This window comes from Equus caballus, chromosome 4 (assembly GCF_041296265.1).
Source record: "Equus caballus isolate H_3958 breed thoroughbred chromosome 4, TB-T2T, whole genome shotgun sequence".
NCBI classification, from domain to species: domain Eukaryota; kingdom Metazoa; phylum Chordata; class Mammalia; order Perissodactyla; family Equidae; genus Equus; species Equus caballus.
This window is the reverse complement of record NC_091687.1, coordinates 16,148,981-16,175,798: the sequence shown is the minus strand read 5'-3', so window position 1 is coordinate 16,175,798 and position 26,818 is coordinate 16,148,981. Positions and strand designations below refer to the sequence as shown.

At 51.1% G+C, this 26,818-nt stretch overlaps 1 protein-coding gene across 2 annotated transcripts in view; it reads right to left on the bottom strand.

Annotated features, from left to right (window-relative positions):
* The window catches only part of ADCY1 (adenylate cyclase 1), a 150,581-nt gene that overhangs the window by 37,129 nt on the left and 86,634 nt on the right, over nucleotides 1–26,818 (bottom strand). For both annotated transcript variants that reach the window (XR_011437743.1, XM_005614861.4), the window contains exons 9-14: nucleotides 15,917–16,111; nucleotides 15,611–15,708; nucleotides 14,587–14,671; nucleotides 5,013–5,102; nucleotides 3,340–3,596; nucleotides 2,924–3,050 (exon numbers count right to left, since the gene is read on the bottom strand). Coding sequence is in view for 1 of the 2 variants with exons in the window: in XM_005614861.4 (XP_005614918.3) it covers nucleotides 2,924–3,050; nucleotides 3,340–3,596; nucleotides 5,013–5,102; nucleotides 14,587–14,671; nucleotides 15,611–15,708; nucleotides 15,917–16,111 (852 nt within the window). In the remaining variant the exon portion in view is untranslated. The remainder of the gene's footprint in view (nucleotides 1–2,923; nucleotides 3,051–3,339; nucleotides 3,597–5,012; nucleotides 5,103–14,586; nucleotides 14,672–15,610; nucleotides 15,709–15,916; nucleotides 16,112–26,818) is intronic.

Below are 26,818 nucleotides of genomic sequence, written 5' to 3'. Positions count from 1 at the left end.
GCAGTCAATCAGCCCCGCCCACAGAGGATAGAGGCTCTGACCCCTCAACCATCTCCTTGCCACCTTTCCCACCTGCGGGGCTCTGCGAAGGTCCCCTTCCTGCCACAGGCCTGTCCCCGTCCCTCAACACCAGCCCCTCCAGGTGACTCTCAAGCATCCAGGAGGCCTCAAGGAGCCCTGGGGGCTTCGTGGGAGAGCAGTGGGCTCTCAGGAGTGATGACTGTGGCAGCCCACGTCCCTTGAGGGGAGGGGATGTTCCCATGTGCATGGCTGCACCAGAGTCTGTGGCGGGAAGCAGGAGGCCCACCCGGGTGTCCTTGACCCAGGGAGAGGGGGCCACGAGCTCAGACCTCAGCAGCCCCCGCTCGCCTGGAATCCAGAGTCCAGGTGAAGACAGCGCTGGGCTGCAGGCTCCTTAGCATCAGGGCGCCGCCTGGCCACACACCGGGTGGGGTTTGTCCAGAACAGGCACTGACTTAGCATACACGTTGAAAAATAAATGAGACAGGCAAATCCACAGGGGCGGAAAGTAGACTAGTGGTCGCTTAGGGCTGGGGGTGGGGAGAAAGTGGGAGCACCTGTTAACGGGGATGGGTTCTCTGATTGACTGTGGTGATGGTTGCACAGCTCTGTGAATACAGTAAAAACCACTGCACTGCATACTTTATATGGATGAATGGTGTGGGATGTGAATTATAGCTCAGTAAAGCTGTTATATAACTAAAGAATAAATGAACTATGATTTTCTCCTAGCATATCCGTGTCTGCATATAGGCACATAGACAGATACAGGTATGCATACAGATAGATAGACATATACACGTGGAATACACACACACAGAGGCACATGCATTTTCTTTCCTCATGACCTTGAATATACAACTTGCTCTCATGTGCTAACAGAAACCTACTTGGTTGGCTTCTGTCTTTTCCAGGTTAATTAAACTAGAGGGAAAACAACAATTTCTGTGGTTTTTGTCAGAGTGGTCATTTGCCCAAAAGAGTGGGACTGTCAGCCGTGGTAACACTGTCTGACGGCTGCTCAGGTCTGCTGAGCACCTGCTGTGCGCCAGGCCCACGGCCGAGCAGGTGGAGAAGGAAGCTGCAATTATTGCTCACGCAATGGTAAATGTTCTGTGTCAACCTGACTGGGCTAAGGGATGCCCAGCAGGCTGGTGCACATCATTTCTGGGTGGGTCAGGAGAGATTAGCATATGAATTGGTGGACTGAGTAAAGCAGATGGCCCTCGTGGTGTGGGCAGACATCATCCAATCCATCAGGGCCCAAATAGAACAAAAAGGCCGTGGACGGGAAAATTCGCTCTCCGCCTGAGCTGGGACGTCCATCCTCCCCTGCCCCTGGACATCAGGGCTCCTGATTCTCTGACCGTTGGACTCAGACTGAACTGCACCCTCAGCTTTCCTGGGCTTCTGATTGGAAACTGCAGATGGCGGGACTTCTCGGTCTCCCTGACTGCGAGAGCCAATCCTTGTAACACATTTCCTCTTCTATCTCCTTCTATATAAGATTGGCTGTCTCTCCAAGAACCTGACCAACACGCTCACACACTGCATTAGGGTCATAATCTCAATTTACCGCTGGCCAAAGAGCAGTCACACAGACCCGGAGTGAGTAGCTGAGATTCGGGACCAGGACCCCCTAACTCCAGGCTCAATGCCTGCCTGCCTGCCCGAAGCAGCTAATCAGGGCCTCGGCCACTGACTGCCCACCTGCTGCCCACTCAGCCCCAGGAACGTGGATGTCATATCAACAGGCTTCGTCCATCTTCCTGGAGCAAGGATGCTGTCAGGCAGCACAGGAGGAGCCCGGCCCCCACCCCAAGCAGGCACGTCTGAGCCTTTCCTGCTGCTGGGATAGACTGTGGGGTGACAATGGGTGCACCTGGCCACCTGTGTACGGTCACTGGCTCCTCCTCGTGCCCTGTGGGCTGTGGCTGTCTGGTGTTAGTTGTGGGGCTGGGCCCCGGGCTGCATGCTCGGGCCCCTGGTATGAGGACGCTCCCGCCTGCCACAGACCTGCACGGACCCCTTGTCATCCTGCCTGTGGCCCCGGGTGCGTTACGTCTGTGCCCCGTTTCCCATCTGTAATCCCACCTCCTGGGCAGGGCTGCTGTGAGGACTAAATAGAATTAAACGCCGCTTCTTCATGTGTCAAAAATTGACTCTCAAGCTAACATTCATCAGCCTCCATCCTACTGCACGCCCCTCCCCATTTTTAGATCTGGAAACCAAGGGGAAGCCGTTTGCTCAGGGTCAAGAAGTTTGCAAGGTGAGGGGACGAAGTTTGAACCCCAGCGGCCTGGGCCAGAAAGCCGGACGGCCTCACCTCCCAGAGCCGGGGACACAGAGGGGACACACAGAGACACACACCACGTGGCCTGGGCTGGGCCCCAAAGCGGACTTGGGCTACGTCCTGTGTGCCTCTACACGGCAGGTGAGCAGGGCAAACCTCTGGCGGTCATCGCCTGCCTCCTTGGGTGTCAAGGCCAGCGGCAGCTCACGTGTCCGCTATTCCTCAGCCTCCCTCACAGCTCTCGTGTCAGAATTTCCCAGCGTACGCATTAAAAATATGGATTCCTGCCCCCAACTACACACCTACTAAATCTGGGGTGGGCTGTGAGACCCAGTGTCACATCCAGCCCAGCGGAGGCTGCACCCCTCTGCTGGAACACCTCTGGCAACGGGGAGCTCAATGCTCGCATAACTGCCAAACGACGACCATCAGACGGCGTTCATCAGGCTGTCCCTGCGGCCTGCCCACCGCCCCGCTCCCACTCCTAGTCTGGCCCACAGTGCCAGCGCACGCAACCAGCTGGGCTCCATCCGGGAGCCCCCACCTGACACCACTCCCAAGGGGCGCCTTTGTCAACCCCTCGAAGGAAGCAGAAAGGGCTCATCTTGCCTGCACAGCCCAGAGGTAGTCCAGCCGCAGCTTGACGTCCACCTGCCGGGCGTGCAGGGCCAGCGTGCACGAGAACAGCAGGATGGCCACAATCGGCTCGAAGCTGCGCCCAGAGACAGTGCCGCCCCTTGGGGAAGATGAGGAAGAAAACCCACGTCAGTGTGAAGACTTTGTCATCGAACATGAGACCGGTCCACAGAGCGCCCCTCAGACGTGACACCCACAGCAGCGCCTGGGACTGAGCCAGGCTGGGAGCCACACCTCAGCGGGAAACCCAGGCCTTGCTGGAAGGTGGGTTGAAATGGAGAAACCACGGAACCAATGATCTTTCTGATCAGCAAACTGGACCACACAGTGCTACGCACAACGTCCACAACATCCACTCGGGTCTGTTCTGGCAGAAGCAGCGCACCTACCCCACGGCCTTGGTGTACCCGCTGAGCTCCAGGACCAGGATGTAGGACGCCGTGAGCACGGAGAGCAGGATCATTTTGGGCAAGGAAGAGACCCGCAGGAATATGGCCAGCGGGAGGGTGCCCACCAGGCCACAGAGCAGGGCGTGGGGTGCAGACTCGCAGGGCGGGGCAGGCAGCACTGGGCTCCGGCCGCCGGACGACAGGAACACCAGAGACCCGTTGGGACTGGAGCTCCAGGCCCAGGGCAGACAGCCCACCTGGAAGAGGATGGAGGGGCAAGAAATGTGGAAGAGGCCCCGCTCAGGATAGGCAGCCGGCCATTCTCCCGAAATCCCCTGCAGCCTCCTGCTCCGACCCACTCGCCCAAGTGCCACCAGCAGGGCCTCCGACACTCCCATGTGCTCAGAGCCTTCCAGGCCCCTCACTGCCAGAGGGGGAGCAGGGGCCCCAGGACCTAAGTCAGGGCCACGAGACACCTGCCAGCCTCCCGAAAACCTGTCAGTTCCATCCTGTTACTCTCACCCCTCCTCCACTCTGTTACTCCTACCCCACTACCACCATGTTACTCCCACCCCACCTGCATACTTCTGCACCACCTCCAGCCTGTTACTCTCATCCCGCCTCCATTCTATTACTCATGCTCCACTTCCATCCTGTTACCCCCGCACCAGCTCCCTCCTGTTATTCCCATCCCACTTCCATTCTTTTACTCCTGCCCTACCACCATCCTGTCACTCCCAAACCACCTCCACCTGTTACTCCTGCACCAGCTCCATCCTGTTACTCCTGCACCAGTTCCATCCTATTACTCACACCTGCCTTCCATCCTGTTACTCACACCCCTCTTCCATCCTGTTACTCACACCCCACCTCCATCCTGTTACTCCTCTACCAGCTCCATCCTGTTACTCCCACCCCACCTCCATTCTATTACTCACACCCCACTTCCATCCTGTTACTCACACCCTACCTCCATCCTCTTACTCCTGCCCCAGCTCCATCCTGTTATTCCTGCCCCACTTCCATTCTTCTACTCCTGCCTTACCTCCAGCCTGTCACTCCCACCCCAACTCTATCCTATTACTCCTGCCCCAGCTCCACCTTGTTACTCCTGCCCCAGCTTCACGCTGCTATTCCCACCCCATCTCCATCCTGTTACTCCTGCCCCACTTCCACCTTGTTATTCCTGCCCATCTCCATCCTGTTACTCCTGCCCCACCTCTATCCTGTTACTGCCACCCCAGGTCCACCATTTCACTCCTAGCCCAGCTCCACCCTGTTACTCCTGCTCTATCTCAGTCCTATTACTCTGCCCCAGCTTCTGTCCTCTGCACACTATGAAGGGGCAGGGCTTCCTTTAGCAGGAAGAGACTGCATTTCCTCTGCTGGATGAAGTCCCCTCCCCTGGCTTCCTTGGGCACCCCCAGGCCTGCCTCTGACTCCCTTGTCTCCTCCCCATCCCTGGGCCAAGCCCTCCAGCATGGCTCTCTGTAGGTGCTACTCTTACCCCACATCCACCCTGTTACTCCAGCCCCAGCTCTGTCCTGTTACTCATGTCCCACCTCCACCCTGTTGCTCCTGCCCCAGCTCCATCCTGCTATTCCTGTCCCACCCCATCCTGCACCTCACTCTCTTGCCATACCCAGCCCTTGCTGCTAGTCAGAGATACTCACCACACATCCTTGGGCCACAGAATAGATTAAGACCACTATGAAAATACACAGGACGGTACGAATCTGGATCGTCAGGCACCCTGGAAAACACTGAACAACAAAACATTATTTTAAAAGTAGCATCTTTTTGTTTTTGGTGAGGAAGATTTGCCCTGAGCTAACATCCATTGCCAATCTTCCTCTTTTTTTTTTTTTGTTTTTTTGAGGAAGATTCGCCCTGAGCTAACATCTGTGCCAATCTTCCTCCACTTTATATGTGGGATGCCTCCACAGCATGGCTGATGAGCGGAGTAGGTGTGTGCCCAGGATCTGAACCTGCGAACCCAGGCCGCCGAAGCAGAGTGGCAGAACTTTAACCCCTCAGCCACAAGCCTGGCCCCCTAAAAGTAGCATCTTATTACAAACTGTTCCTGTTCACAGTAAATCATTCACATTTCACAATGTGCAGAGCAACCCGAATACTGTTAGATTCCCACCCACTATTCAGCCTCCACCCAAATTCATTGCTTGTTTTCCTATATTTAATCTCCTAGGTGAAATAACTGACAAAATCTAAAAAACAAACTGATGTCTTTAAATGAAAAGGAGCGAGACCTGCTCTGCCCCTCCACTGCAACTGTGACTGGCACTGAAATTAACTGAACAGATTAACTTGACATTTTCATAATATCGAATCCTTTTGCCTCAGAAATGGTAAGAATTCCCACTTATTTGTGTCTTCTTTTACCTCCTTTAACTAAATTTTATCATTTTCTTCACACAGGTTTAATATAATATTTGTTACATGATTAGAAATTTTATTTTAAGTCTACTTAAATGCATTTTGCAATATTCAACAAACGATTTCACGGATAAAAGTCAGAAGTTCTTTTTAGATCCACACTCCCGAAATTAGAAATAAAAATGAAAATAAGGGCCACAGGGACCTTACAGAAAACACTGATGAGACCCCGGCCCAGCCAGGTTGCCCTGGGCCGTCTACGCGGTCGTCCCTGTAACCCTCCCTGCTGTGAGGCCGGGATCATTACTATCCCCGCTCTATAGGTAAGGAGACACATCCCAGACACCTCCAGGCCACACCACTCGTCCTATGGACCAGGACACCGAGCGGCTGCTCCAGCTCACGCAGTGGTGGTTATGGACCTGGGTCCAAGTTCTCAGTTCCCCAGGGCCCAACAATGTTGTGTTTCGCTGAAACACTGGCCTCCTCTGATCTTCTCAGAAACAAGAGCTGTTCTGCGTTGGGGCCAGGCCCAAAGGTCTTATTGACCTGGTCTATCTCACTTCCCTCCCGGTCTTATCTCCAAGATAAGACATGGATGTGGGCCCTGAGACTCGCACCCCCCGCCCCCCTGCTGAGGCACATGCAGGTCATTCATTCATTCATTCAGCAAGCACTGGAGGAGCTCCTCCTGGCCATGAGCTTCAGGTGCCCGGCAGGGAGTGCCGTGAGTAGGGCCTGGCCCCTGGTGCTACGGGAAGACGAAAACAGAACAAAAGTCTCTCAGGAGGCGGTGAGTGGAGGGCCACTGGCCAAGGCCAGGTGAGCCTGCCTGGGGAGCATGGCGGCTGCAGAGGAGGTTACCTGGAGCCAGGTCTGCAATGCCAGGGGAAGGGCCTGCCAGGACCCGGGTAGGGTACCCATGCAAGGCTCAGTGGCACCGAACGCTTGAGGCCTACCAGGCTGAACCTGCATTCCCACTTGTGTGGGTCCAAATGACCAAATGATGGCCAGTTCCCATGGCAATTTCGCATCCGGGCTGTACAAACCATCATGTGCATTCTGTGGGCCCAGTGCTCCCTTTGAGCTCTATTGATTCAAGACCAAACAAGGCAAACTGTAACGGCTCACACAATCAGTTATTTATAGATGGTTATTTATTGAGCCACAGACTCATTCATTCAACACTTACGGATTTGTTTCCTGCCCGCTGAGTGCCAGCGCTACGCTACACTCTCTGAAATAAGAGTGCCAACAGACTGCCAGCATCTGGGTCTTAGAGTAACCTATGGTTTTCTTTAGCATCACATTGCCTCAGGTTACATCACCAAGCAGCCAGAAAGCACTGCTTTCCCCCCATGGAGTGGGCGCTTGGCTGCCCCCAAGAACTGATTCCCCCCCCCCATCCTGCCAACAGCACTCAGACTTTTGTTCAGGTATCAGATCTTTCAGAAACTCCAGGACCTGCTGACCCCACCCAGCCTCACAGGGTCCCGTTTAACACACACGTCAGAACATTGCCTTGCCTGGCTACGAGAGCAAGGTGGGGTACGTGATGTGGGCCTATGAGAATAAAGGAGGCTATGGCTTTGCAGGACTTAGTCACCCCTCTCCTGGGCCCTCGTCTCCTGACCCCAGCTAGCTGTGTGCTCAGCTCCAAGACTCCAGCTCCAGCTGCGCCTGCAGGAACCCCACGATGTGAGAAGGGAGACGTGGGTTCCAGCCAGCTCAGATCACAGGATCCAGCTTGTTCCTGCTCACCCCTCTCGACACCCGTCTCCCCTCCCCACCGCCTGCCCCAAGCACTGCGAGCTCTGTCAGCAGATGCGGAGACCACAGCCTTGCACAGCTGTTTCACCGGCTCCCACCACTGCGTGAGTTCGAGGGCGGGTGGGAGCCGCTGGAGCTGCTGGCTGCCCTGATATGTGAACCACAGCTCAGACCCCAGAACAGAGTTTGGAACAAGTGCCGTCATTCTCTGGAGACAACTACTCTCCTGCTGAGAAACAGCTCTTGGCCTGCTACTGGGCCTTAGTAGAGACCAAACACTTGACCACAGGCCACCAGGTTGGCAGGAGGCCTGAGCTGACCATCATGAGCTGGTGATATCTGACCCACCAAGCCACAAAGTTGGGCATGCACAGCATGCTCCTTCATCAAAAGGAAGGGGTACATACATGATCAGGCCTGAGCGGGCCCTGAAGGCACAAGTAAGTTACATGAAGAAGTGGCCTGAATGCCCATGGTCCCCACTCCTGCTACACGGCCTGCTCTCTCCCAGCCTGCACTGTGGCCTTATGGGGAGTTCCCTCCAATCAGCTGACAGAGGAAGAGAAGACTTGAGCCAGGTTTGTGGATGGTGCTCTATGACACACAGCCCCCACCAGAAGTGGGTAGCTGCAGCACTGCTGCCCCTCTCTGGGACTCCTCCCAGTGCACCCGGCTGTGCATTGTGCCTGGAAGGGGAAATGGCAGACATGCGACTATATAAGGATCCATGGCTGCAGCTGACGGGTTGGCTCGATGTTCAGGGACTTTGGAAGGAACACGATTGGCACACTGGTGACAAGGAATCTGTGGGAGGGATGCAGACTGACCTCTTTACATAGGCAAAAATATGGAGATATTTATGCCCCACGTGAATGTCCACCAAAGGGGGACCTCAGCAGAGATTTTAATAATCAAGTGGGTAGGATGACCTGTTCTGTGGATACCAGTCAGCTTCTTTCCCTAGCCAGCCCTGTGAGCCCCCAATGGGCTCAAGAATGAAGTGGCCATAGTGGTAGGGACAGAGGTGATGCATGGACTCAGCAACAGGGACATCACTCAGCAAGGCTGACCTGGCTACGGCCACTGCTGAGTGCCCAATCTGCCATCGGCAGAGACTGAGCCCCCCATACGGCACCCGTCTCCTAACAGGAAACAAGAGAAGGGAATTCTGGGAGATGGCATTCATCCTGGGCAACCTGACACAGCACAAAGCCATGAGGCCTCCCCCAAATGGCCACATCATGTCCCCAACCTCACTCTTGTGGCCTGGTGGCAGGGTGATCACATCAGAACACATCCATCATAGAAAGGGCAGCGCTCTTTTCACTGGAGGAAAAACCATGGATAACAGGTCTGCCTTTTCCACCCAGGTGCTTCTGTGAAACTCCCACCACAGACGCACAGAACGTCTTAATCCTCCGCCATTTCTCAGCAAGTGAGTGCAGCAATGGGCACACGCTGATACGATTCACTGGTCCTACCATGGCCCACAGTCTGAAGCAGCTGGCTTCACAGAACAGGGAAGTGGCCTTCTGAAGACTCAGTGATGGTGCCAGCTAAGTGGCAGGTCTTGCGGGGCTGGGCTAATGTCCTCCAGGATGCAAAAGTATCCGAATCAGTGTCCAACACAGGCAGGCCTGGCTTTACATGGTACTGCAGGACTGTGGCAGTGACCACGCAGGCTGAAGGCATGCAAAACGACCTTAACAACCTACAGGAAAAATGATCATTGTCCCATGACCCTTAAAATTTTTCTCAAAACACCAAAAACTCTTTTACCTTTGGTTAGACATGTATAGGGAAATCTAAAAAATGATAAACTAACATGTAGTTAGTATACTTGTGATGGGCATGAAATGGTCCCCACGATTTCTTCCCCTAATGCCTAGGCCAGGGACCACGATGAGACACCTCTCCCAAGATGATGCTGCATTCCGTGACCAAGGGGTTTTGCAGACGTGATTCAGCTCACCAATCAGCTGACTGTGAGAGACCCAGAAAGGCCTACTGGGCGGACCTGATCCAATCACACTGGGCCTGGAAAAGCTCGAGTTGTTTCCTGGCTGGTGGCAAAGGGGAAGCAAGATTCGACATGCGGGGCTAGGCTGGAGATGGAGGGGGCCACGTGCCAGACCAGAGAGTAGCCTCTGGGAGCCAGGGTGACAGTCCTGCAACCACCCAGAACAGGATTCTGCTGATGGCCTGTGGGGGCTCCTTCCCAAAGCCCCCACAAAGCCCACCGGCCTCATGATGCTGGAGCAGGGAGCCAGCCGGCCATGCCTGACTGCTGACCTACTGAGCCTAGGTCACTGTCAGGAAGCAACAGAAAGCGAAGACAGGTGTCGGAGCCTAGGAGTAGGGGGCTGCCGTAATAAACACCCGAATGTAGGGGCAGCCTGGAATTGGGCAGTGGGGAAGTTGTGAGGAATCCTGAGGAGAAGAGAGAAAGTGTGTCCTGGTGGGCTCCCATGTTCTCTCCTCCCCTGCCCGGGGCATTTCACACTCCACCAGAGACTGAAACCACCTTTCTACACAGGAGGAACGCGTGGATACCTTCGTAGCGACGTGCCACTTCCCTGAGGGACTCTGGCTGACAGGCCAGGTTTGCTGGGGCCCCTGAGAAGGAAGCATTTGGGTCCCTTTGAGGGAGAGGCCAGAGAGGCATCCTCCCCTCTCTGGACGTGGGGTGCACATAAATGTGGTGGGTGGACGTGAACGTGGTAGGTGGTCATGGACGTGGTGGGAGGACGTGGACGTGGTGGGTGGACGCAGACGTGGTGGGTGGCCACGGACGTGGTGGGTGGATGTAGACATGGTGGGTGGACACAGACGTGGTGGATGGACATGGACGTGGAAGTGGTGGGTGGACGTGGACATGGTGGGTGGACGTGGTGGGTGGACATGATAGGCAGTCGTGGATGTGGCAGGTGGATGTACGGCTGGGCTGCTGATGTCTTTGGGCCCCTCCAAGGGAGGCCAGCCTTGGGCAGGGGCCGGCCCATATGGGCAGGGAGAGAACCCAGAGAGAAAGGGGTCACAGGTGGCAGAATGGAGTCATTGGATCAAACCAGCCCTGGGCCTTCCTCCCTCTCTCTCCCTCTCCCCATCTCCTTCCCTCTGGTTTTTCTGAATATGTGAGCCAATAAATTCCCTGTATCATTTAAGATTGAGCGAGCTATTTTGTTACTTGCAAAATAACATTCTTCAAGAAAGGGGCGGCGCAGCACCTGGATCACACCTGGTGAGGGAGCTGTGACCACTGGCCATGGGGTATTAAGATCCTCCTCACTCGATGCTAAATACCTGGTCCTACAAATGTGTTGGATGGAATACACCTCACAGCTGAACAGTGACAATCACATGGACCAGTGTGGAGAGGACCTTGCTGTGAGCTCTTAGAGGAGCAGAAACATGAATTTTAAGGAGGGTTATCCGTTATTCTAAAGACTGATGGCCTACTTTTTTTTTATTGTTAATTTGGGTTCTTTCAGTTCTTTTTCATAAGCAAAATATACATACGTATATTTATCCACAGAAAAAATACAGCATGAAAAATAATGTCATAATACAGAGAAAAGCTGATCTGATGTGAACAATGGAAAATTCCCCCAGAACGTGACCCACAATTAGCCAAACGTGGCCCAGTGGGTTGTTGGTTGTTGGAACATCCTCAAAGCACGCTGTCCACACAGCTACAAACAACAGGGACACTGTTTCAGAAAGCGACCCTGCAGCAATGGTGAGTGTGAGCATCCTGGAAGCCATGGCAAGAAGGGCTGTTCGCAGCATGAGCTGAATCTCATGAAGGCCCCCAACACTGTGGCGAGGCCACAAAGCGGAATCGGGAATGCTGTGCAAATGTGGAGCAAGAAACCTGTGCTCTGCAGAGAAGAGAAGCCAAGGAGTGAGCCAGGACAACACACGGAGCAAACCTCGGTACGCACAGAAAGATAGCGGGAGGAGGGGTGGCCACCCAGCACCATGGACGGTCAGTCCTAATGTGGGCAACGCTCTGCCCGATGACCACACTGTGCCTGAGCCACATGGCTGCGGGGTTTAAACCATTTAGGCAAATGCGACAACCACACACCCGCAGCCTCCCCTGAGCCCTGCTCCTGGCTCTATTCTCAGCGCCCTGTGAGGGGCTTCCGCTCCACAGCGGATGTGCTCCTGCGAGGAGGCGGGGCCTTCAGAACCTTTGCTCAGGCGGCAAATTAAGAACATGTTTACATTCCAGCCCCCAGACACACGGCTGAACCCTGATGACACCTGATGCAGGAGGATGTTATTCAAGTCTATTCTGTTCCTTCTGTTCACACCCCACAGAACATGACTTCACAGCCCCATGAGCTGCAATTTGAAGTCCCACTGAGGCAGGCAAGCCTGCTCCCCCGTCCCCACCCACAGGCACTCCAGGTCTGGGCAGGACGGGGCACGGGGACACTTCGTCTCCCCAGGCAGGCCCCGCTGGACAGCAGTAAGGACGGGAGGAAGCCCAAGGTCAGGCCCCCTTCCTCCTGAGCGGTCCCCTCTGCCTTCACTCAGAGGACCGCGAAGGCGCGACTGAGACAGTGGATTCCAGCTCCAGGGAGAAGAATGGAAAAACGAGGCTGAAATGCGACCATCGGCACCAGGCCACGGTGGGAAGAATGAGGGGGCCTGTCCAAGGCACACACCGGCTGTCTTCCAGGCCATGTCACACTCACAACCTGGAACCAGCAAGCCCTGGGAGGCGTGGAGCCCCGGAGAGTGAAGGGCACCTCGAACCTGCAGATGCCCCGTGTCCGGTCCAGTGCAGGCCTCTCTCCATCCCTCCTCAGTGCTCCTTCTCCTGGTCCAGCCCATGGCAGCCCTGGACCCACTGCACCCACCAGGGCCAGCACTGCTGCAGATATGGCCTCAGCTAGCGGCCCTGCCTCAGATGGGTCCTCATGGCCAGCTGGTCCAGCTCTGCCCCTCTCTAGCCCTCACCACAGACCCTCAAGCATTCTCTCAACCCTGCAGAGCTCCTCCCTCCCTGGTCCTGGCCCGCTGGCCTTAGAATTGATGGCATCAGCCCTGCTGACCAGCCCCTTGGCTTCTCCAGCCTCTCCTCCTGTTTTAAGAACAAAGGCTTCAATTGAGCCTAGCGTGTGCGAGGCCCTGCTCCCAGTGCTTCACGAATATCAGCTTCTACTGCCATCCCCACGTCACAGAGTGAGATACTAAGGCCCCAGAGCTGGCAGCCCCTAGCAATGGGGGAGCCAATCAGGTGGGCTAAGGTCCCAGATGGACACACTGCTGCCACACCCACCCAGGCCCCCAGGCTATGGCCACCTTCTACGTCAGAGCACAGCACTCGGTCCAGCTGACTCCCAGGCTTTCTCGGCGATGCGCTGCTGTGACGGAGCCAAGCCCACCTGCATGTGCGGCCGTGTCACCCTTCCTTGGCACGCGCTGGGCCTCTGCTTGCCCCCCAACCAGCCCCTGACTCCTCCGCAGCCGGCCCTGCCCTGCAGTCTTCTACACAAGCCCCCATGGTGAACTCAGAGCCGAGCTGAGCACAGGGCCTGCGGACAAGTGTGAGAGCGTGTGGGTCAGACTCTAAACAGCCCCACGGACCGGGGAACTGAAGTCTCCTCTCATCAGAACCGTGCGTGCTCCACCCGCTCTGCTTCCTGCCCATGGGCGCCAGCCCACCCACTGCAGATCCCAGGAAGGCCTGACGTTTCAAAATCACACACTTAGCAAAAAGACTCAGGGCCACGGGGAGGGCAAGCGGGAGAGCAGACGTTCAGAAAGAAAGGGGCTGGTGGAGCTGGGCTGCCTCTGCCAAGGGAACCGTGTCCACCACTGGCCACATGGGCTCCCAGCACCGGGGACAATGCAGCAAGCTTTAGAAATTAGTATCCATTTGTCATGCTTTCACTTGAAATTAAGTGAATAAAGCAATCTTATTTTAAGTGGGAAATTTCAAAGTGTACCAAAACAAACATCTCTCCATCTATGAAAGTCAAAGTCCTGGGAGTATGGTTTGAATAAATAGCATTTTTTTAATTTGAAAAAAAAAAGAAGGAGCCAATCCCATGGTCTAGTGGTTAAGTTGGGTGCACTCCACTTCAGCGGCCCAGGTTCAGTTCCAGGATGTGGACCTACACCACTTGGCATCAGCCATGCTGTGGCAGCGACCCACATACAAAATACAGGAAGACTAGCACAAATGTTAGCTCAGTGACAATCTTCCTCAAGGAAAATGAGGAAGACTGGCAACAGATGTTATCTCAGGGCCAATCTTCCTCAGCAAAAAAAAAAAAAGAAAGAAAGTTACCTATGAAAAATGAAGAAGTTAAACAAATAAAACTAGATTTAATCTTTTCAAGAAGTTGCTATTTCCAACAATTATGCAAAAATAACATTGGGTCTACCAGATGTGACAACTGGGGGTACAGTGGGGAGATGGGACATTCGGAAATGCAGGCTCAGGAAGGGACAGAGGACTGCAGGACTAGGACAAACAGTTCTCACCCAGGAGCCACGGACAGCACAGAGCTGCGTCCTCAACCCCCAGCTCCAAGAGTCAACACCAGCAAGCCAGCGAAGAACCCTCAACAGTGTGGACGCCCCAGTCTACATGAGGATGCACAAGCCATCGTTCTCCTGTCCCCACAGGACTCTCCACTGCAGAGTCAGCATCGCACCTCGTGCTCAAGTGCTCAACTGCTACCGATCACTGGCTGCTCTGTCCCCGGGGTACACCCTCAGAACTCCAAATAGCACTCAGCACACGACAAGGGTTTATGAGCCCCTGCTACACAGGCAACTCTTTCCACCAGCCAGGAGGGCAAGGGCATGAACTGCCTCCACTACCCCACCTGTCCTGCCAAGAGCCAGGTGGAGGCCACACACATTCCTGTCCAGGTGATGTGCAGGAACGGGACACACACACACACAAGTACCTGGACCCGGGTGACGTGCAGGAACGGGACACACACACACAAGTACCTGGACCTGGGTGATGTGCAGGTACAGGACACACACACACACACAAGTACCTGGACCCGGGTGATGTGCAGGAACGGGACACACACACACACACACAAGTACCTGGACCCGGGTGATGTGCAGGTACAGGACACAGGCCACCAGGAAGCAGATGGAGAACACCAGCAGGAGCAGGACAGCCAAGTTCCTGGGGACAGAAGACGTGGTCACTGCGGGCTGGGCAAGGAGAAGGCCAAGAGGTGCCTAGGAATCCACCCCCCTCGCTCCACCCACCAGGTCCCCCGGTCACCAGGAAGAAGCAGTTGTCTCTAGGGATATGCCCACGCTGCTCCTCTTCTAAGGGAGGGCCCTAGGGCTCCCCAACTTCTACCTGCACCCCCAGGATCTCTCCAGCCCTGAGAGTTCCTGAGAGGTCTCCCTCCAGCAGGAAGGACTGGGGCTGCACGGACCTGGCAGCTGGGTGCTGTCCTCCTACTGAGCTTCATCTGGAGACAGCTTTTCTAGAAAAAGCTTGAGCCCCAGTTAGGGCCGTCCTGGTGATCCCCGTGTGTTCAAAGTGTCGGGGGAGGGGGCGCTTCCAGGTGTTTTCTGGAAAGCCACTGGAGAATTACTGCACTCAGGAGGTTTTACTAAGAAAGTGGTACATCCAGAAGAAAAGGGGAGATTTTCTGGGGTCTTCCTTTCCAACAAACAAAAATTGCCAAGATCTCTTTGACTTATCATGATTAACTGTTATTAAAATCACTATATTTTTCTTCTTTTCCAGAGGCCACTTTTTCTCATTTAACATTTCTGAAAATGACAGGCACCTAGAAACCAATGCACATTTTATCTCTCAGAGGCTGCCAAAAAGTCATGGGTGCATGTTGTGTGGACAGAGACACTGAAAATACAGGTTGTCTTAGATTTGCATAAATTAAAAGTTAAAAACTGAGAGTGAGCAGGCCCACACTGCTTGCCAGGGCTGCTAAGCTGGTCACTCGAGTTAACGGAGAACTGGTGTGTGGCCACGTCGTCCCCAAGGGTCCAGCTTGGGAGAGTAAGCGCAGGAGCCGAACCTGAACATTCACAAGAGAACCCCCAGTGACATTGTCCTCTGACTGACGGGCACGGGGACAACACTTACTGCGGGATGATCAGAAGGTAGACGAGGCTGAATAAGGCGGCCAGGGCGAGGGCGAGCACGACGGCGCTGGTGAAGTACTCGTCCTGGAGCTGGTGGTACTAGGAGACACAGAAACCCACCTGGCAACGGCCGCGGCTGCCAGGAGACAAGCAGAGTCTTCCCAAGGGCCCAGGGACACCAAGAACCATTGCGGCATTGAGAAGGACGTCGCTGTACCCACGGAGAGCAGAAGAAGGGCTGTGCGTGTGCGGCCGCGTCCAAGGAGGCCCCCCACGCTGCTGGCCACTCCTGAGCCTGGTCACCTACCTTTCGCTCTCGCTCAGCTTGCTTGTACTTCAGGGTGAAGAAGTTCAGGTCTGCCATCTCCAGTTCTGGCTGGCGGGCTTCTAGGAGGCGGCTGATGTACCTATTGACGCGCGTGCCCGGGGTGGTGTACACAACGTTCGCAGAGAAAGACGAGCGGTTTCTGAGTTTTTCCGAGGCTGTTCTCAAAGCCCTCCGCTGCAGCATCACGGAAAGAAAGGTATCGTCAAATTCTCCACTTACTGAATAAAAGAACTCTTATGCTCCCTCCGGCCTGCTGGAGGCCTGCTATCCCCACCCACTGCAGAGCCTGGGGCCGGGTTTGGGGTCTGAAATGCAGTCAGGGCTCTAGCACGTGCTGGCGGTGAGATCCCAGGAGAGTTATCTTATCACTTGCATCCGGGTTCCCCTGTCTGTAAATGGGGGTTGCATGGCACTTATGTGGCAGCACTGTGTGGAGGGTCCAGGACCCCACACTACACAGTCGGGGACAGTGCCGAGCACAAAGCAATGCAACAAAAAGCTGTTTCTTTGAAAACATCAACAAAATCAACAAATCTCCAGGAAGCATGACAAAGAAAAAGGGAGAAAAGACACTAACGAATTCAGGAACGAAATTTTACTACAGACCACCCAGTCATCAACAAGGAAACACTGTGAACCACTCCACACACATAAGTTTGACGACTTGGATCAATGAACTATTCCTCCACACACATAAAATACTCCACTTCACCCAACATGAAAGATAATTTGAATAAGCCTATAATTCCTAAAGAAATTGAGTTCATAATTTAAAAATTCCTGAAAGTATAATCTCCATTCCCAGATGGTTTCACTTGAGAATTCTACAAGATGTTTAGAGAATTAACACCCACTCTACCGGCAATCAACAATACATTAAAGGGACCATATACTATGATCAAGCGAGATGAATTCCAGCAACGTAAGAACGGTTCAACATCTGCAAATTAATGAATGTGATACACCACATTAACATAATTAAGGACAAAAATCATATGATCTTCTCAACAGATGCAGAAAAAGCAGTTGACAAAATTCAGCATCAATTTATGATAAAAATTCTCAACAAAGTGGATACAGAGGGAACATATCTCACCACAATGAAGGCCATATATGACAAGCCCACAGCTAACATCATAATCAATGGTGAAAAGCTGAAAGCTTTTCCTCTAAGATCAGGAACAAGACAAAGATGCCCACTCTCACCCCTCCTACTCAACAGTGTTGAAGTCTTACTTAGAACAATAAAGTGAGAAAAAGAAATAAAAGTCATCCAAATGGGAAAGGAAGAAGTAAAACTGTCTTTATTTGCAGATGACATGATATTATATAGAGAAAACCCTAAAGACTTCACCAAAAAACTGTTAGAACTAACAAACAAATTCAATAAAACAGCAAGACACAAAATAAATATGCAAAGATCTGTTGCATTTCTACACACTAATAACAAACTATCAAAAAGATAAAATTTTTTAAAAATCTCATTTACAATTGGATCAAAAAGAATAAAATAAATAGGAATAAACTTAATCAAGGAGGTGAAAGACCTATATACACTGAAAACTACAAGACATTAATAAAAGAAATTGAAGATGACACAAAAAATGGAAAGACATTCTATGCTCATGGATTGGAAGAATTAATATTGTTAAAATGTCCATACTACCCAAAGCAACCTACAGATTCAATGCAATCCCTATCAAAATTCCAATGACACTTTTCACAGAAATAGAGCATGCAATCCTAAAATTGGTATGGAAACACAAAAGACCCCGAATAGCCAAAGCAGTCTTGAGAAAGAACAAACCTGGAGGTATGATGCTCCTTGATGTCAAACTATATTACAAAGCTATAGCTATCAAAACAGTATGGCATTGGCATAAAAACAGACACAGATCAATGGAACAGAATGGAAAGCCCAGAAATAAACCACACATACACGGTCAACTAATTTACGACAAAAGAGCCAAGAATATACAATGGGGAAAGGACAGTGTCTTCAATAAATGGTGTTGGGAAAACTGGACAGTCACATGCAAAAGAATGAAACTGGACCGCCATCTTACACCATACATAAAAATCAACTCAAAATGGATTAAAGACTGGAATGAAAGACCTGAAACTATAAAACTCCCAGAAGAAAACATACATGGTAAGCTCCTTGGCATCAGTCTTGGCAACGATTTTTTGGATTTGACACCAAAAACAAAGGCAACAAAAGCAATCAACAAGTGAGACCACACCAAACTAAAAAGCTTCTGCAGAGCAAAGGAAACAATCAACAGAACGAAAAGGCAATCTACAGAATGGGAGAAAATATTTGCAAGTCATATATCTGATAAGAGGCTAATAAACAAAATATATAAAGAACTCATACAACTCAATAGCAAAAAACAAACAGCCTGATTAAAAAATGGGCAGAGAGGCTGAATAGACACTTCTCCAAAAAAGACATCCGGATGGCCAATAGGTGCACTAAAAGATGCTCAACATCACTAACCATCAGGGAAATGCAAATCAAAACCACAATGAGCTATCACCTCACACCTGTTAGGATGGTTATTATCAAAAAGACAAGAAATAACAAGTGATGGCAAGGATGTGGAGAGAAGGGAACCCTTGTGCACTGTTGCTGAGATGTAAATTGGTGCAGCCACTATGGAAAACAGTATGGAGGCTTCTCAAAAAATTAAAAATAGAAATACCATATGATCCAGCAATCCCACTTCTGAGTATTTATTTGAAGAAAATGAAAATAATAACTCCAAAGACATACACACTCCCATGTTCATTACAGAATTATTTACAATAGGCCAAGCTATGGAAACAACTTAAATGTCCATTGATGGAAGAACAGATAAGGAGAATGTGGGACATATATATATACAGTGGAATATTATTCAGCCATAAAATAGAATGAAATATTGCCATTTGTGACCACATGAATGGACCTCAAAGGCATTATGCTAAGTGAAATAAGTCAGAGGGAGAAAAACAAATACTGTATGGTCTCACTTATATGTAGAATTTAAAAAACAAAAACACAAAATAACCAAGCTTATAGATACAGAGAACAGATTGAAGCTTACCAGAGGCAGGGGTGGGGTTTGGGTAAAACGAGTGAAGGGAGTCAAAAGGGACAAACTTACAGTTACAAAACAAATAAGTCCTGGGGATGTAACGAACTGCACAGTGACTATAGTTAACAATACGGTATTGCATATTTGAAAGTTGCTACAAGAGTAGATCTTAAAAGTCCCCATCACAAGAAAAAAAATTTTTTTGTAACTATGTATGGTAACAGATGTTAACTAGACTTATTGTGGTGATCATTTTGCAATGTATACAAATATCAAATCATTATGTTATACACTTAAAAATAATATAATATTACACATCAATTATACTTCAATTAAAAAACATTTGGCAACAAGGGAAATTCTTCTGATATATTGTTAAAAGCTGCATTTAGATTATGATTACAAATGATTAAGAAATTAAAATAGTTACATTTTGGGGGGGGGCTAAAATAAATAAATATGTAAAAATTCCTGAAAGTATAATCTCCATGCCCAGATAATTTCACTTGAGAATTCTACCAAACGTTTAAAGAATTAACACCAATTCTACACAATCTCTTCCAGAAAACAAAAGAGGAGGAAAAACGTCCCAATTCACTTTATAAAGTCAATATAGTCCTGATACCAAAACCTTACAAAGACACTACAAAAAAAGAAAAACTATAGGCCATACCCCTCATGAATATCAATGCAAATATCCTCAACAAAATATTAGCAATTAGAATTCAGCAATACATAAGCAGAATTACACACCGTGACCATCTCCAGAGGTAAAGCCTGTTTAAGTATTTGAACATCAACACAATCCACCATTTTAACAGGTTAAAGAAGAAAAATCTCATGATCATATCAATTGATAGAGAAAAATCATTTGTGAAAATTCTAATACCCATCTGTGATAAAATTATCAGAAAACTAAGACTGGAGGGGAACTTCCCCAATTGATAAAAACACCTGCAGAACACCTACAGCTAACATCACACTCGACGGCAGAGACTGAATGCTTTCCCCTGCCATCTGCAGTAACGCCAGGAGGTCTGCTCTCACCCTCCCTCTCACACAGGGCTAGAAACCCCAGCCAATGCAATATGGCAAGAAAAGGACACAGAAGGGAAACGGATTGGAAAGAAAGAAAGAAAGAAAACTGTCCCTATTGACAGATGAACATAACGGTCTACGTAGAAAATCCCAAGAAACACACCAAGAACAACAAAAAACACCAAAAAACCTTCTAGAACAAATAAGTGAATCCCACAAGGTCACGGATGCAAGATAAACAAGAAAAGAAAAACAATGGTATTTCTTTACGCTAGCAACAAGCACGTGAAGCGTGAAATTAAAATATAATACCATTTACAATCACTGGGAAAATGAAATACTAGGTGTAAATCTAACAACACATGTACAGAACTTGTCTGCTGAAAACTATACAATGCTAACGAAAGAAATCGAAGACCTCAGTCAGTGGAGAGACAGCACGGTCCTGCATTAGAAGAACAGACACAGTAAAGATGTCGCCCCTCCCACGTTGAGATACACAGGTTTAATGTAATTCCTGTCAAGTCTTAGCAGGATTTTTCTTGTAGATAGACAAGCTTATTTTAAATATTAAATGGAAAGGCAAGGGGACTAGAATAGCTCATTTTTCTTAAAAAGAATAAGGTAAGAGGCATCACTCTACCCAACTTTAAGATTTATTACATAACTACATCAATCAAGACAATGTGGCATTGGCAGAGGGACAGACACACGCATCCCTGGAAGAGAATCAAGAGCCCAGAAATAGCCTCACACAGATAGGGCCACAGGATTTTTGACGTAAGTGCAAAAGCCATTCAATGCAAGAAGGAGAGCTTTTCAACAAACGGTGCTGCAGCAAATGGGTATCTACAGGCAAAAAAGTGAGCCTTGATCTAAACCTCACAGTTTATAGAAAAATTAACTCAAAATAGGTCATAGATTTAACTACCAAACATGAAAGTATAAAACTCTTAGAAGAACACATGTAAAAATCTTTGGGACTTGGGCTATGTAAAAAGCTCCGAGACATGACACCAAAACTACAATTCATAAAAGGAAAAAATCTCAATAAATTGGATGTCTTCAAAATTAAAAACAGCTGCTCTGTGAAAGACCCTGCTAAGAGGATGGAAGACACACTAGGAACTGGGAGAAAATATTTGCAAACCATATATCTGACAAAAGAATCATATCTAGAATTTGATATGAGAAAGAAATCAAGTAATCCGATTAGAAAGCAGACAAAAGACACAAGAGACATTTCACCAAAGAGGAAGAGAAAATATGGCTGGAAAATAAACACTTGAAAAGATCTTCCACATCATCAGCCATTGGGAAAATGCAAAATAAAATCCCAAGATATCACCACACACTTATTAAAATAGCTAAACTCTAATACAAAAACAATAGTGACAGCACCAAGTGCTGGCGAGGAGGCAGAGATACCGGATCACCGGTACATTGCTGAGGGATGTGAAAGGGGGCAGCCCGTCTGAAAAACAGTTTGGCAGTTTCTTAAAAGAAACATGACCCAATTAATGGCACACATAGGCATCTATCCAAGAAAATGAGCATTTATGTCCACACAGAAATCTGGACATGAATGTTTACAGCAGCTTTCTTTGTAATAGTCAAAACTGGAAACAACCAAAATGCCCTTTAGCAGGTGAGTGGTTCAACAAATGGTGTCCGCCCTCACCACGGAACACCAGCTGGCCACGAAAGGGAAGGGGCTATCGACTCAGCCGGAACCTGGGCGGATCTCAAGGGCACAGTGCTCAGTGAGGAAAAGGTCAGGGTCCTAAGGTCACCTCCGAATGATTCCACTTATACCACATTCTCAAGTGACACAGTTATGGGGATGGAGAACAGACCAGTGCGAGCCAAGGGCCTAGGACGGTTGTGGGGAGGGAGGCACTGTGATCATGAAGGGGAGAGACTTTGGTGGTGGCGGAAATGTTCTGACTCCGGACGCGCTGGTGGTCACCCAAATCTCCCATGTGACGAAATGACAGAACTGCACTCAGACCACGCACCAGAGTCCACTTCCTAGTTTGGCTATCGTACCATAGTTATGGAAGATGAAGCAGGGTGCGGGGACCACAACCTCTGCACAGGCTGCAGGACTGCACAGCATACCTGTGTGCAGCGGGCACTATGTCAGTTCCACCTCCAGAAAGCAGTAAAGATATTAAATAAGTAAATGAATGAAACCTAAGTCACCCGCAATCTCGGCTTGGAAATAAACCATTCATATTTTGCAGCACATCCCTCCAGACTTTCTCCCAAGGGAACGCCAGCCTATGAACGTGCATCCTTCCAGCGCCCCAGGCACTCCTGCCTCCCTCCACGGGGCCTGAAAACACACGCAGGGAGCAGGGCGGGAGCTGTGAACCTGCCTCGAGTTAATGTGCTAGTGTCCTGGGCTCCTGAGAGTTCTTTCTCCCTCTGGGACCTCACACGTTTGTAAAAGTTAAAACAAAAACCGCCCTTGACTTCGTGTCTGTGAGACTGAGAGTGGCTCTCCTGCTGGGAGGGTCCAGCCTGAGGCAAAGGACACAAGCGCCATCATCACCGCATCGCAGGGCCTTCTTATTTTGTGGGGAGCAGCTGTCTGTCTGCCAGCTCAGGGTCTGCAGAGGCAAACACTGGGCAGCACCGAGTTCTGGGAACCGACGTCACCCTGGCACCCAGGTGGCTGGACAGTGGGGCAGGGAGATGCACAGGCTCATAAAGTCCTTGGGGATGCCCGGATGCCAAGTGCCCTGTCTCTGTTCTGCAGCATGTGCCGCACTCACCTCCCTCCCTAGGGACACTTTCTGATTATTAAACTGCAGCTCCCGCAACGGGACAGAATGTTATCCATGGCCACTTCTTGGCGGTGGGACTACAGATTTTTTTCCCTCTTTTATGATGTTCTCTACTTTCTCACGACAAACATATATTTCTTTGAAAAATGAATGAAAATCAAGGTTAAGAAAACTTGTTGCCACAACCAGAAGGACCTACAACTAAAATATACAACTATGGACTTGGGGGCGTTGGAGAGAAGAAGGGAAAAGAAAGTTGGCAACAGATGTTAGCTCAGGTGCCAATCTTTAAAAAAAAAAAGAAAAGAAAGAAAACTTGTCATTCATTTTGACGTGGAATTTGGTTCTCTGAGCGTCTTTCTGGCCCTGACAGAGGGAAGGATAGCAGGTTAAGTGCAGGGACCCAAGAATCAGGGGCTGCACAACCTTGAGTGAGCTGCTTAACCTCTCTGTGCTCCGATTTCCTGGTGTGTGAAATGGAACAATAGTGGCCACCCTGTGGAGCTCCTGTGAGGGTCTCGACCATTCATGCTTGGAAACAGCAGGAAGGCCACCTGGCCGGAGTGAGTCCTGGCACCGGCCCTCACCGTCCTCAGGGGCAACAGCAGGAAGGCTCCCCCACGACTGCCATGGAGTCATCACGAGCACAAAAGGCCGAGGATGGCTCAGGAGCAGCTCTCCAGCCTCCAGAGCCCCGTCCAGCGCAGAGTCCCGGGCAAGGCTGACAAGCCGGGAACATCAGGCTCCTGGCAGGAAGACAGCCAGACTGCAGAGCAGGTCCTGGGAGAAGGGCCGCACACTCGGCTCCATCGGCTGGAGAGGTGGACGCCCCCTGGTCGAGGTAGGGAGGGGGGCAGGGCGCTAGGCAGGCCGGGTAGTGCCTGGGGGCCGCAGTCTGGCTTCTCTCCCCCGCACTCTGGGGGCTCAGGCCACCAGGATGTTCCCATCCCCTCCTCTCTCTGGGCCATTCTGAGCCTGAGTCCTCCAGGGCCAGATCCAGACCCAGGGAACCAGCGGGGCATGCACACAGCAGGCCCCCCGGGCTGCTGAGTCAGAGGGGCCAGCGCTCGGAAGTGGCCGGCCCTCCGTGCCCCATGATGCAGGCCCGAGTTTGAGAAGCACTGAGTTACTACTTGCCTGTTCCTAACAAACTTGGTAGGTCTCATCTATGAAAGCCGATTAGGGGTTGAATCATACCTGTCGGTGAGGGGGCCGCAGGGCCTTGATCCACGTCAGGACACTTCCATGCCCCAACGGAGGACAGGGTCTCAAACACAAGTGTGTAGAAGTCTCCCCCACACTCATGCTCCCTTGGTCACAGACCCTGTTTTCTTGATCTGTAAAGGCAGTAGTCTCAGCCAATACACTGCCTTTCTCTCCATCCTCTAGCAGCCAGGTATGGCCATGTTCCTGAGTTCTGGCCAGTGAGCTATACACAGAAGGATTGTTTGGGAATGCTCGGGAGGATTCCCATGGGAGGGAGGCATGCTTCTGCCTGCCTTGCCTCCTTCTGCTGGCTGGAATGTGGACACAATAACTGGAGCCCCAGCATTTATCTTACACCATGAGGCAAAACACTAGGCAAGCCAGAATGGTGAAATAGACAGGGTTTGGTCAAGGTGCTTGTGAAGCCACCACGCTAGCCATGACCTGCTCTCTGGATTTACTTTATCTTTTGTTCAAGCCATCATGATTAGGATTTTTCTTCACATGCCATGAAACCCACTCTTGACTAGGAGGTCCCCAGAGAAGAGCATTTCTGAAGTGGTGTTCTTGGATGCCATGGCTGGTCAGTTCCTCCAATCCCAACCTGCCTCCCAGCTGCCACGGGATGTGGCCGTTAAAGACGAACTGGGGGACAGGAAAGATGGGGCATTCCCACAGCGTGGAGTTGAGGCCTCGGCCTGAGATGGACTGGGTGGGAGTGCCCTCCCTGGGGCTGGGCTTAGCCCCTCACTCCCTGAAGCAGACAAGCAGCAGAGAGCAGTAAAAACATCGCCAAATCTGCAAAGCACAGAGCAGGTCTCGGATCACCTTTCCTGCCTGACACCCCAGGAATGCCATGTTCTGAGAAGTGGCCTCTGCCTAGTATCGGCCCCTCTGGGGGCAGCTGGCCTGCAAGTCACCTCCCCCTCCCTGCATGCTCTCCACGGGCCTGCTTGGCAGCCCTGCCATCGACCCTCACATGCTGAAGGGACAGCCCAGGGCCCCCGAGGCCCCGACTTGAGGGCATCACTTCACAGATGCCTGTCTAGGAATGACACATCACCCTAAGAACTGGCGGCTTTCCTCCACTCCTTCCCACAGAGGAGCTGCTGTCTGCTCCTTTCCCACAGGGTTTCTCCACCCAGAAGAGGAGCAGCAGACCTGGGCCGGCCAGGGGCGGGGGCAGGGGCCAGGCTTGGCCACCCGAGGGGACGTCCTTGTCAGGCTGGGTGCCCTGGGCCTCAGCGAAGCTGCTGCCAAGAGTTCCCTCCTTTCTCTTCTCTGCAGGAGGACATATCGAGGCAGCACCGTTCCACTGTCAGTGACGGGCCCCACGGTCAGAGCCCTGCAGGCCAGGCGTTCCCTCTGCGGGAAGGAGTTTAATAAGAGCCAAACTCCCAACAGACAGACGACTGCTCAGATTTCCATCTGCCTGGGGCTTTTTGCTCTTTTGAATTTTACCAGGAATTTGTCCATTTTGTCTAAACTGACAAAGCGTTTTGTAAAGCTGCCATCTTACCTTTCACTACTAATGTCTTAGGATCTACATGATGCCCTGTTGCTCCCCAGGGACAGTGGTAATTTGGGTGCACTGGCTGAATCGTCAAGGCTGACAGCTCTGTGTTTAATCCCCTTCGAGGACACAGCTTTTGGGGTTAAGGGTCAGCCTAAGGGCTGAGGCCAAGACGGATCAGGAGAGGAGCTCTGGAGCTGGGCCACCAGGTGGCTCAGTAAGAACAGTCCAGGGAAGAAAGCCCACGCTCTCCCAGAGACTTCCTGCCACCACCAAGGCCTTCCTGACGCCCGAGAAATGAAGACGCCAGGCGCAGGCACAGCCCAGCGGGTCTCTGCTCTGCCTGGCAGCCTTCCCCGGGGCCAGTACAGGCGGCCCCCAGGGGAGCAGACCCTGCCTGAGTCTCCCTCACGTCAGTGGGTGTCTGCCCGAGCTGGGGATGCCCAGGAGGTAAGTAGCCAATGGCAACTGTGTCCTGGTCTGATGTCTCGGGCGGATGGACAGGGGTCCACCTCAGTCAGCCTGACCCTTCAGGGGTCACAGTTTCCTCCTGCAACTAAAAGCCACAAAGAAACGGCGCATGCATGGCCCTGGTGACAGAGAGGGGGCATCACTGTCCCCTGTAGTGAGTGAAGACGGGTACCTAATGATAAACCTGGGGATCCCAACTCATGGGGGCCAGAAAGCAAGTGAAACACCAGAGGGTCCTGTAATCTCACTCACCACGAAAGAGAGGAGAAGCCGCCAGACGGACCACCTCCACAGACGCTGCCTGTGCTTCCTGACGTTCGACACCACCTCTCGTTAGAAAAGGGCCCGCGCTCACTCACATGGGCCACTTTCTTGAAATAATGAGCATCTATTATCACTTGTAACCCAAAGCATCACAACTAGTGATAAAACTCTATTCGTTTTAACTAATTAAAGCCAGAATGAAGAAGAATGTCACTCACCACCATCATTTCATAAAGGATAGAAAAGAGGAACCAAAATTATCACTATTTGAAACAGATATTACTGTGTATCAAGGAAACACAAGGGAATTAAGTAAACAGTTATTGGGGTCAGCTTCAATGAGCGTGGACCAAACACAAGCTGAAATTTTATCTTCATTAAACTCAGACAGAAATGGTGGAAATTATATTTTTAAAAGATTCCCAGCCATGTTTAAAACAAAAAGCTGGAAGATGGGGCAGGAGCAGCCCTCAGCGGATGAAACAAGAGGGCCATTCCTGTGGCACGATCGCAACAC